Genomic DNA, 12,400 nt, shown 5'->3' on the forward strand with positions numbered 1-12,400 from the left:
TCAGTGGCTTTATTTCCTTTTCCTACAAAATAGGCTGGATTTTAAAAGTATTGAATTTTAAAAGGTATCACTTTATTTTAATCTACAATGTTGTTTTGATGTGAATTGGTAAAATGACAGGCCAAAAAGTAAAAAGTGCTTTTTTCCCTTCCCTCTTTCATTCTAGACAAAGTGATCTGGTACCAGACCTGAGTCAAAAGTTAAACATTCTCTGCTTGATATGGACAGCATTAGGTTCCCTGCTGCCAGCTAAAATATAAAGTATAAATATATATATAAAAATATATATATAAATATAAAGGGATATTTAATATTTTATGCTAGTGAATTATCTGATGAGTTTATATTGTTAAACTAGACAAGATAGAATTAAGACCTTGTATACATAATACTGAAAGTTTGTATTTCTAGGTCCCATCTATTCCTGTACCATCTCCAGTCCTTTCCATCTTTTTAATAGAAAAAGTGAAAGTTTGCCTGGCAGCTGATTGGCAGAGAGTAAAGTTGCACTATTTTCTTGTACAGAGAATTGATTTTGGGGTGACAAGCACTAACTCTGAAAAATTTAGCTTTGTTGAAAATCCAGTTGCTCAATAGAAATTAATGCTTAAGGAAATTTTCTGAGTTACAGTTGAAGTCCATCATTCTCCTTGGTTTTAAGAGGCAGTTATGGGAGGATGCTGAGGAATCTTGAAGAAGGATCCCCAGGAAGCAAACATATCTCAGGAAAGAGACATAAATTACAGTTTATGACCTAATTGTCAGTTTGTGTTGTTAAAACAATTCCTTACGAGGGAGGAACTGAGTATGGCTGGCGTGGAGCATGTCTGAGGGCAGGTTAGGTAAAGCACCGGCTCACAGGAGCTCACTCTTGATGCAAGTAAAAAACAGCTGCGGGGGGGAATGGAAAGGGTGTAGAGATATTGTGTAACTTCGATATTGACTTGATGTTTGATGTCTGCCACGCATCCAGAGGGGAATTCAGCCACGTTAGCACAGGTGGAAGCCATCCCGTGACAGGTCCTTGGGCGTGCGGGGCGGCAGCCGCGGCCGCTCGGCATTCAGGCCGCGTGTGCTGCACGCCGACCGCCTGTTTAGGAAAAACAAGTGAAACCCACAATTTAAAAGTGATTTGAGATGTGTATGTTGGTCCTGTGCGCTGAATAAAAGCGGGCCCTGAAAGGCAGGGAGGGAGTGTGCGCCCAATAATTAGGGGCCCATTGTCATGCAGATGCAGGAGGGGGGCTGCGCTGGGGGTCCCCAGGGAGCTGCGGAATGGGATTTCCTGGCGCTCAGGGGAGCGGCCGCGGGATAAAAGAGGTTCGGTTGGCACAGCTTCCGTGGGCAAGGCAAGAAATCCTGGGGACAAGGGCTGCACGCAGAGCCTTCCAAGCTGGGGCGCGTTATTTGTTTTATATTTGTGTGCGTGGGTTCCAGGGACAGCACAGAAGGCCTCCCAAGAGGGTCTAATGTTCAGAGGAGAAAGCCGGGCTCCCGTAAGATCCAGCATTCTAAAGGCTCGCTTAAATAACTTCGAAAAGTTAATTACATGGAGCAATGCGACTTGCAGAGTGCTGTACAGGTTTACCTCATTGTTTAGGCATCAAAGCCATCTATGCTGATTGCTTTCATCGGGGACAAAGCTGTTAAAATCTCAAAATGTGTTGGATACAACACTGTTTCCCAAAGAATACCTTTCTGGAGCTGGTGACCGTGCTCCACTCAGCTTTCACCCAGGAATGTTTCATATGTTTAACAAAACACGATTTAGTTGGAATTATTCTATACGTATTTCTAAATTGTTTCAAAAGAATAAATGCAAACTAGGAAGAATCCAATATTTAAAGTTTTGTTCTATTTACCTTTTTCTTTATTCATCTTTTATCCAAATTTTTGCAAAGTCAGCAAATCAGAGTTGCCTTGGAAACAGTTAATGGGGGAAATTACCAGAGAAATCACTTGAAAAGGAATAAAGTATAATACAGAATACAGACTTCTTCTAATTCAGAATTATCTCTGTAAATTTACAAACATCTAATACTTAGTTTATGTTAGGATCAAACAATGGGTGTACCCCATGATTTTAAAAGCCTTATCTAATATAAATATAACTTGTGGAAGTTAACAGTTCCCTTTTAGCAAGTGAAACTGTTTACATGTTCTGGCATGCTGGTAGAGATCTAAGAGTTGCTTTTTTTTTCATATTAATTTATCCATTTCAGTGTCAATAATCCTAGGCACCATTCCACTCCTGCTATCAGTGGTATTTGCAGGGTTTACTGCCTTAAGCAGTATCTACAGATGGTAGTTTAGGGATCATATTTCCATATTTAGCAACATTTCCAAAATTAGCCAAAATTTTGTGAAAACTTTGGCACTTGAGCACCTTTAATTTTTTAAAAATTATTTAAATTAGGTTTTTTTAAAATCTTACAATTCAAAAATTATTTATTTTTAAAAAACAGTTCATTAATTTCATGAGAAATTCCTGATGAAATTACATAGCTTTTTTTGTTTGTTTCTTAACAGATGAGGAAAAAGAAAATAATAGAGCATCAAAACCGCATTCAACTCCAGCTACATTGCAATGGTAAGATGCCTTTTAAAAAAAATCACGAAAATCTATTAGTGTTTTTTCTTATGTGTGTTCCAGATGAAGGAATAGAGCTCTTGGCCACCTTAGAGTTCTAAAGATACTTTCACTGTAAGTGTTTAATGTGCCCATTCATAACCTGTACAGCATCTCTCAACAAATGTCTCACAGGATTTGTTTGAACAGGAAACTTTTGATACAGTTTAGAAAATCTACTTAGCATATTTATTTGCCACCTTGACAGCTGATTATTTGTGGTTTGTCATCATTGTTACATTTATTACAAAAAGAAAACTAGTACTGAGATTTTTTTTTCCAAGACTCACATTTGTTTCAGTGTCTGATGAAGCCCACCCTTACCAACTGTTTTACTGACATGAGATCTCTGTAACTTAATGTAGAAGACAGAAGGAAAGAGTTTGAGGTTTGATTAATTTATCAAAATCCCATTGCTAAGTTAGTGAGGAGAAAACAAAGGAAGGGTAATTAGGAAGAGAGACAGGATAGTTTGAGGGTTAGTCTACAGTGCTATTAAAAAAAATGCTGTTTCCTCTGATTTGCAGCAATATTTTAGTCTGCATGTTCTCTAATGTACCTCTAATTCTGGCATCCTTTGATATAGGTAATCTCTTAGACTTTTGTCAACTTTTGCCTCAGTTAAGGTTTTTAATTCTTCTTTAGATTTCTTAATATTGTAAGTGATTAAATATCTTTCAAGAGTTTCCATGTATCTGGCAGAACATAGCTGTTACAGCAAAGCCTCTGAGCACGATTACCTGAAATCCCATAGTCTTTACCTTGTTTTAAGCCTTTTTAAAGAAAGGCCTTTACCTTATCCATAGGTACTTGAAGTACTTCTTGTACTTTCTGGATGAAAAGATGAGATTATTGGTAAAAAATGTGAATTTTTTAAAGCAAAATGTTAACAAACTTCTTTCTCTGCCTCTGTCAGTCTCTTGGGAGATTTCGCTGAAAAAAACAGCAAAGAATAATTCATTCAGTGTATTTTACTCCATTTTTTCTGCCTGTGGAATTACATGATTCTGTGAAATATGCATAAAGATGATTTGGATTATTTCTTCTATATTTGTTTTTTAAAGTTGGTTGATGAGGTTTTTAGACCAAAAAAAGAGCTGCTTTTGAACAGGTTGCTGCCAGTATTCAGAAACTTACAGACACTTTCAGTGCAAATAATGAGATGGGCAAATATAAATAAAGGGATTTAGTTCGGAGCTATTGTTTCTTTGTACCTATTTATATCACAAAAGTCCTATTTTTCAGAAGTTCAAGAAAAGTGAATGACTTTTCTTTAACGGACACTTAAGAAAGGAAGTAACTACAGTCAGGAAAAATTATTATAATAATAATGAAACGTCATAGTGTATTTTATTATTTTTCATGATTCATTCCCACAGCTTCAACACAGTTCAAACAGAATAATAAAGAACTATCTAGCTAAAATAAAATAGCAAGTAGGTCTTACCAGTCCCAGATTCAGAGCAGTGTTTATTTTGCAGTGAAGTCAGTTAAGAGCCTTTTCCATGGGATGAAATAATGTCGTAGCCAAGAAGTCAGAATTAATTAGAACATCCAGCGATACTGATCCCAACAGAAAACATGCAAATACAGTAAACAGTCTTTTTTTGCCAAATACTTTCAAGCTTCATCAGTCATAAAGGTTAGTAAATCCCTAAATTCCTGGGATATTGAGCCCTGCTGGAATGTAGCGTGCACACTAATGCTCATTCAGAAGTGTTTGCAGTAGAATCCTAGAATTTTGGTTCTGAAAAGGCTGCTTCCAACTTCTTCCCTTCTCTATTGCAAGTGTACTGGCTTACTAGCTGTCTGTTGTATTATGTTTCTTACATGTTGGGGTAGGTCAAATATTCTCCCCTTTGAGTCCTCTCAAAGCATTTGCAATTTCCTCCATTCATCTTCCACCCAAGTTCCATGAGTTAATAGAAAGCAAAGTTTCATGTTTAAACTCTTCAGCTGATGTCAAACTGAATTACACAATTGGATGAATTTATTAACAGGCATGTAGGTAAACAGTTTCCCAGCTTTGTAGTCATACCTACAGAACAGTTTTTTGGTAGTTTCCAAATGCTTTTCAACATACGTGCTGCAGCTTTGAATTGGTATTTCCTGATGAAATTGATATACTAAATAAAATGAGAAGCTCAAAAGTTAGGGTCAAACTGCTAAAGTAGCAAGCTTATTTTGAGTGAAGATGTGCAGTTTCCAGTGTTCTGGAAAGTTAGACATTAGTGTTGGATTATTTATACTGCAGTAGCATCCAGCAATGCATGGGTTGGTAAACTGCTGTGATCAGCGCTGTAGAGAATTGCTGCACAGAGAACTTCCTGGAGGAAGTTCTTTACATGTTGGACATGGCTTTATATGTTAGACAATTTTGCTTGCTCAGGTGCGGTGGTTAAACCTCAGCCAACAAGTAAGTACCACACAGCTGCTCATTCCTTCCCCTTCCCTGCTCTCATTGGGATGGGGAGGAGAGTCAGAAAAAGGTAAAATCCATAGGCTGCGATAAGAATAGATGAATTATTAAAGTAAAATAAGATAATAATAGTGGTAGTGTTAATTAAAAGGAAATGGAGTAATAAAACCCAGGAAAGAACAAGGGATGCGCAATGCAGTTGCTCACCACTGCTGACCAAGGCACAGCCCATCCCTGAGCAGTGATCGGCATCTCACAGCCAACTTCCCCCACATTATTTACTGGGTATGATATCCTGTGGTATGGGATATTCTTTTGGTCTGTTTGCGTCAGCTGGCCTGGTTATGGGCACCCCCAGCTTCTTGTGCAGCTCGTCTCTGGCATGACATGGGAGACCGGAAAGTTCTTTACTTGGGGTAAGCACAACTTAGCAACACCTGAAAATGTTATCAACATGATTCTCATACTAAACCCAAAACACAGCACAGTACCAGCCACTAGGAAAAAAATAACCTTTTCCCAGCCAAAAGCAGAGCATCAGGCCTCACACCAAGTATTTCCACACTCAGGGAAGACTAAAAAATGTATCTGAGTGTTCCTTGGGCAAGCTTGTGTACTGTCTTCCAGATTCAAGAGGCGGAATTGATGGGGTAAATCATTGACCAGTTTTCAGGATACAATACCGAACTGCCCCTGTTCTGGCAAATGGAAACCTCGCAGTTGTCTGCAGCATCTGGTGTCTGCCAAGTTAAAACTGGTCATGTTTTTATTGTTAGATGCACTACCATTTAGCGCTAGCGAAGGCAACAGAGTCTCAAAAAACAGAAACAGAGGAAATGTCAGATGGAAAGAAAAAGAAGAGGAAGAAAGGAGCAGGGAAAGCATAGCAAAGACATAAGAGAAATATGTACATTTTGTCACAGGGCTCATGTTGCCATCAGCTTTATTAGTTATTCCTTGTCTGGAATCTTGCTGTAAAGAGCAAATTTTATCAACCCCATGGGGAGATATCCTTAATGTTTGTGCCTCTCTAAAGGTGAAATGTATCGAACATTTTAAATGTGGAGGATGAAGAATAGCTGAAAAAGCCAAGAATCGTGTCTGGATGACTATCAGCCTGGCTGAATAGCCTTTTCCTGCAAACAGGAATGATTCTTTTGTTTTGTTTCCTTGATGATACAAAATAAAGTGAAAGGCCTGGTAAATGTAGCATTACTGCCAAATATATCATAATTGAGGAAACTGCCAAATACATTGTAATGTGGGAAACTACACAAGCTTGAATGTAACTGTTAAGGCATGAATATAGCAATACCTGGTATTGCTTTTCCCAAGTTCCTGTGCTCATTATCATCTGTAAAGCTATATCTTGGCTCTAAAATGTTCATGTTTATTTCAGTGGTGAACTGATTGACCAAGGTGTAAGTGTGAAACTTTATTTTACTTCATTTTGGGGTGGGTGGGTGGGTGCATGTATTTACTTCCCCAAACACACAATTATTTGAAGTAGAGACAACCTAATCCCATGCAGTTTGCTGGCTGACAATGTAGGTACTCTGAATAATAACAGTATTGTGAAGCTAAAGTCAACAAAACTATTCTATTTTATGCAACATTTATAAAAAGTCTTTTAAAAGAGCAGGGTAAAGCATAGCTAGGTAATGGATTCTCCCCAGATTCATACTTCCTTATATGTTGTTATACTCCATCAAAATTTATCTATTATAGAATCTTCTATGTGATTAACAGTGATTAACATCACAGTTGTTCTGTGGTCTTGAGATATAAAAATAAATGTGTAACAACACTACAGACATGAATCTGATACGGAATAATCTCATTTAATCTAGAACTATATAAATTCTAGATTATATAAGGAGGGAAGCAGTAATAGGGACAGATAAAATTCCTGTGGAAGTATTAGGGGCTTTATTCCTATACTGTAGTGGTACAAAAGATCTTACTGTGAGCTACAGGATTTCACATGGCTTTATTACAACACTATATAAAATGTTTATATATATATGTATATTTTATAACTGGTAATCATTTGCTAGGTAGGAGATTGCGTTCATTATTTTTCTACAATACTGTAGAATGAACCTGGATTTAAAATATCATAAAGTTGTTAAATAAAAGACAGGAAAATAAAAGAAATGGAGCAAGATGGGTTTTTGATCATTAAAAAAAGTTCAGGTATAATGGGGCATTGTTCAGTGTCAGACTAATGACTCTCTGTGAAAGAGAGGAGAAAAAGAGAAAAATTCATCAGATATGAAGAGAAATAATTAACTGCTTTTCTTTCTGTCCTGTCTTGGTCACAGAAGCTGACATTCCAATTAGCAACTATAGTATACAAACGAACTCTCCAGGTTTTGAAAGGACGTTTTGTTACAGCGCTATGAAATTGAGGAAAGATGCCATTATGATATTTCTTTAGAAACCAGGGAAGAATAGATGTTGCCCATACAAACCAATTCCATTCATCTAGCTGGATATCTTATTAAAATAGTTTGCAGTCACAAATGATCATGATAACTGAAATTGAAGATAGGTAAGTCCTGAAAAAGGCAATGAAGGAGAGAAACAAGATATTTGAACATGTTCTACAACTATCAAATGGCAGGGGATTTTTGATGTAAACTGGAGTTTTTTGAGAGTACATATTTATTTTTTAATACAATTAAGAGGAAGCTACACCTAACTTCGTCCCTTATCCAGCAAGACAGACAAGTACACATGTGACTGTAGATGCCTATGACTGACACCATAAATGGCAAGATTAATTATGGTTTAATGTTAAGTGTAATGTTAAGTGTAAGTATGTAAATATCTCTTGACCATCTTTGGGTCAGCAATCATAAAAAATTATTACAAAGGAATGTTTCTTCTAATCTACAGATTTATAATGAGACCAGTTTCAAACTTTAAAGATGAAGCATATGCCCGGTCATGTATTTGACATACAATTAAAAATTTTATAGTTGTATATTTCTAAAAGGTATAGGAGGATATTATTTCCCTGTGTTTTTTTCAGCATTGTATTCATGTTGTGGTTTGTTTTTTCACTTTGCCCATAAACAATAGCAAGAAAATATTGCACAATAAGATTTTGTGGATACTTTTGAGTATTAGAAAATTATTTGTTGTTGCCACACCTGCTTCCTCAAGGTAAGCAATTTTGCAGCTGGACAGATGTGAAAAGAGTGTTATAAACCAAAGGTGATGTGTTCTGTAAAGGAGAGAATGCTTCCCCTCAGTGAATATTTCTTGTTTCATAGTTCTACATATATTTGTTTACTGCAGGTTGCTATTAGGGTATAACAGATTGCTGGGAACTCACAGCCTATGGTTCTGATAGCAAGTGTGAACCAAATGAAGCAAGTAAGTATTATGGGAATTAACTGGAAGGAGCACTTAGGAACAAAGCATACAAAATTTAGTAGACAAGAGGAAGTCAGAATGTATGGTCTTAAAAGGTGAAGCTTTTTGTACTGTTTACTGTACAGGACATCCAACATACTTGCAGTTCTCTCTGTTTGATATTTGATTTTTAAGGCTGGAGGAGAACTATGAGATTGCAGAAGGTGTTTGCATTCCTCGAAGTGCTCTCTACATGCACTACTTGGACTTCTGTGAGAAAAATGACACACAACCTGTTAATGCTGCCAGCTTTGGGAAGGTAAGTCTAAGCTGCAGTATGATACCTTAAAATGTCACCTGGTTCAGGTGAATTTGTATTAATGAAAATAATTAAGTCTTTTACTGTTAGAGACAGAGGTGTAGGAATGAAATCTCTTGTGTATTCAAGTTATTGGACAAAGGCTAAGATTAAGGATAAGTATTTTGATGGTTGAAATAATTTCTAACCATGACTAGGCTCCAGAGTACATCAGTCCCCAGCCTAGCTGATGGTGACATGGTCACTTCAGCTGATGGTAGAAAAAATTGGCAATTGAAATTGAATTGGAAGTTGAATACAAATCAGTGTAAACACATCTGCATTATGACCTGCACTGCTTAAACAAATGTATAGTTTTTAAAAACAGAAGGGTAAAATTGAATTCTGAGGCATGTCTGTGCTGTTCTTGTAAGCACGATATGGAGATTCCTGAATTCATGGTATCAAATGATGTGGCAAATCCACACGGAGGAGTACAATGCCTCCAGGTGTGAAAGTCCAGAAAACTGCTTTTGTGTGCACTGCAGGTACAGGCTGCCAAGCTATCCAAGTCATCTTTTCACTGTGATTTCTCATGCCTCCTTTTCCAATCCTGCTCCAGTAAGTGCCACTCTGGTTACTCCAGATTCATAGTGGAGATGCACTCTTAGCATAGCTGTGCATCGTCTGGGTGTGAGCAGTAAAGCTCTGCACTAGTAGCAGATGTTAATAGCTGGCTAGGAGGTTACATAGAATTTGTATTTTGGATTTGCTGTTCAGGCAATATTTTCGTCTCAGTGAAAAATAGAATGATATTTAAAACTGACATTTTACCATGGAATGTGTCACAGGCCTTTAAAACCTGTAAACTGCGAAAAAAACAAAGTGTAGAGTTTGCCGCTGTTTTTGAAATGCTTGCAAGCATGAATCTGAAGCCCATCTGAAGCAAGGTGTCCTCTTCTAGTGTTTGTAACATTTGTTCTATAGAAGTTCCATGTAATTAAAGAAGGAAAAATGTTTCTAGGTAAGTGGCTGTGTAAAGAGTAGGTGATGGATGTATTTAATGAGGTGACATTTTCTGTAGTGCATCTTTAGGCAGGAAGTTTGGCAAGGAAAATAAAGTCTATCCTGTTGGAACATTACTATGTTTGTTGTGTCTTGAAGACCTGCATAACTCAGTAGTGTAAGGTTTCTGTTTAAATACACTACAGAATTGTGAATGAAGTTGTTCATTATACATATTATTGCTACCAAGTGATAAGTATAACAGCAACATGTAATTTATGGACAATGAAAATAAGAATCAGATTTCATGCAGGCTCACACACTTGGAACATGGCTCAAATTTACACAATGCTACTTCTGCTCTTACTAAAAGCTTCTGCTAATTGTAAGGTGTAAATATTCCAGAATTATTCAATTTATCAGTATGCTTTCTTATACTGTTTTCTTATACTGTTTTCTTATACTGTTCGATACTTCATCCCTCTTCTTTCCTGCCTCTCATACACAGACCAGTTCATTGGTAGGAGTCTCTTGACCTAGCAGGTCAAGAGACAGGTACTACGACTTCCATCCAAAAATCATGGCATTCCAATGTGTTTTTCATGTGCTGTGGTCTATGTGTTTTCTTCTCTGTTGCAAAAGATTTCTGAAGGAGTGTTGCATGAAATTTATTACCTTTTTGTGAAGAGGAAGGAAGTCAAACACAATCATCATGGTACTGTTTCACACTAGTACTTTGGGTGGCCACAACTTCTTCATCTGGGAACTGGCACTTCTGCACTGGTATATTCAGGAACTTGAGACAGCAGGGGGGCAGATATTGAAATGAAACCAGCTTCTCCATCTGCAGCACCTGAGCAGACTCCACTGATTCTTTCCAGCCTGTTATTGCTAACTAAATGTACTGCACAGGCATAAAGATCTGCAAGGCACAACCGCATTCTCTCAATAGCTTGCAGTCAGCTCCTCCTTTGGGGCACGTACATGTATGAAGTTTTAGCCAACATTTGTTATCATGTGACTTAACTACAATATTGGCAAGGTGAGTTGCATAAATGCCTTGGAGGCAGTTGAAGTAGTGCAGTGAAATAGGTGCTATTTAAGGCGTTCTACACTTAGCTGCTGCAACAGAGATCCAGGACATGTTTGTCTTCATTGGGAAACATCAGGAGCCCTGCAGCTGTCATCTCCTCCACAGAAAGGAGCTAGTTGTTCTGTGAAATTTTAGACAGTTTGCCTTTCAGTAGACCACACTGAATTTATAATTAATCTCTGAACTTTAGCTCTGTGGGTAATGTTAAATATTAAGGCTTTTTCTTTAACAAATGGGTGGTTTTTAGAAAGAGATGTGGAGTTCAGCACATTAAAACAAACTGTAATAAGTAACAGCATTTTTTGTTAAACTTCTAGGACGTGGACTGGACCTCAGACACTTGGTAAATTTGCATTAATGATACCAAAATTGGTCTGGGGAATAGGAAGATTAGCAGAGAGACAGTAATATGGACTGTTTTTGAGGAAACCAAGTGAATAGCAATTAAAGGAACAAGAAGAGCAAAGAACAGAAATACAGCACAAATAAACATCTTTAAAAAAAGCAACCTGTACTCCTAAGCAATATAAAGAATATATAAAATCTAATATGGCTATTAATGGGATATTAATATCATATTTATCATATGGCAAATGGAGCTGTAAATTTGTAAGTCAAGATTTTAGTGTTTTACTCACTCATTTAACATGCAAAAATTACAGGCAGTTTTGTCTGTACATGTATTTGCCAATCTGCTATGCTACCTAGTTGGTCATCACAGTACTTGTTATTATCTGCTAAAGGCAGGACCTTGCATTCTTTTATATACCTTAATTAAATAGTAATTAGGGAGGGCCTTGTAATTTGGTGGTTACAGCTCAGCATGAAATGCAGAGTCCAGCGTTAAACTCCTGCTCTTAGTGTAGGCAACCAAGGATATTATATTTTGATTTTGTGCAAAAGTGAGGCAGAAAAGGTAAAGATGTTCCATGGAACTAATGAGAAGACAGGGTGGTACAGTGAGCCAGGGCAGGTGTGTCACTGAGTTATTAACAATTACATGTTGCATATGAGAACAAGCTCTCTCACAGTGAACGTGTTTAGAGTGTGAATCAGTCTGCAGGCAAAAGGAGTGAAAGCCCTGTTGCTGAGGTCACTTAAAAAGGACGGCAGCCCTGTGCCCCTCAGCCCTGTGCTGCAAATGCCTTGGGCTCTGCTCTGGGATCCTGGAGCTCCTGAGAGCAGTTTAAGGTGTTTCCAGCTGAAAGTTCTGCCACTGCCTGCTGCAGTGTTTTGGGTTTTATCTGAGTAACATGTTACCATAAAATGCTGGTGATTATTAACACACTGTGCAAAGAATTATGGTGGATGAGGACTCTGACTTCTCATTCTTACTGGGTTTAATTGCAAAAACTAAATCATTCTGAATAAAGGCCTTCACCAAATCAAAAAGCAGGAATGTTTTGAGCACTTCCAAAGCCCCCAGTAGCTATTGTGTAGGGATGGCTGCCATAAGGCTCTCCTGGCTCTACCATTCTGCACAGCTGTTAGCTGGGTTGGCAGGTTTTTGAGCTTCTCTTTCACTTTTATTTCCAACACTGATTTTTGTTCTTGTTTCTTTAGTGACCCTGTATTTACATTTTTTTTTCCAGT

At 37.6% G+C, this 12,400-nt stretch overlaps 1 protein-coding gene and 1 long non-coding RNA gene across 3 annotated transcripts in view; one reads left to right on the plus strand and one right to left on the minus strand.

The window, feature by feature from the left end:
• The window catches only part of LOC310908484, a 311,975-nt gene that overhangs the window by 86,541 nt on the left and 213,034 nt on the right, over window positions 1-12,400 (minus strand). The gene's annotated exons all lie outside the window — the stretch shown is intronic.
• Window positions 1-12,400, plus strand: part of RFX4 (regulatory factor X4) — a gene marked incomplete at both ends in the record, with an annotated part of 91,590 nt that overhangs the window by 23,576 nt on the left and 55,614 nt on the right. For both annotated transcript variants that reach the window (XM_083859101.1, XM_083859100.1), the window contains 2 exons: window positions 2,530-2,590; window positions 8,607-8,730. In XM_083859101.1, coding sequence (XP_083715227.1) covers window positions 2,530-2,590; window positions 8,607-8,730 — 185 coding nt within the window. The remainder of the gene's footprint in view (window positions 1-2,529; window positions 2,591-8,606; window positions 8,731-12,400) is intronic.

Source organism: Zosterops lateralis (genome assembly GCF_965231275.1).
Source record: "Zosterops lateralis genome assembly, chromosome: 4".
Taxonomy (NCBI): Eukaryota; Metazoa; Chordata; class Aves; order Passeriformes; family Zosteropidae; genus Zosterops; species Zosterops lateralis.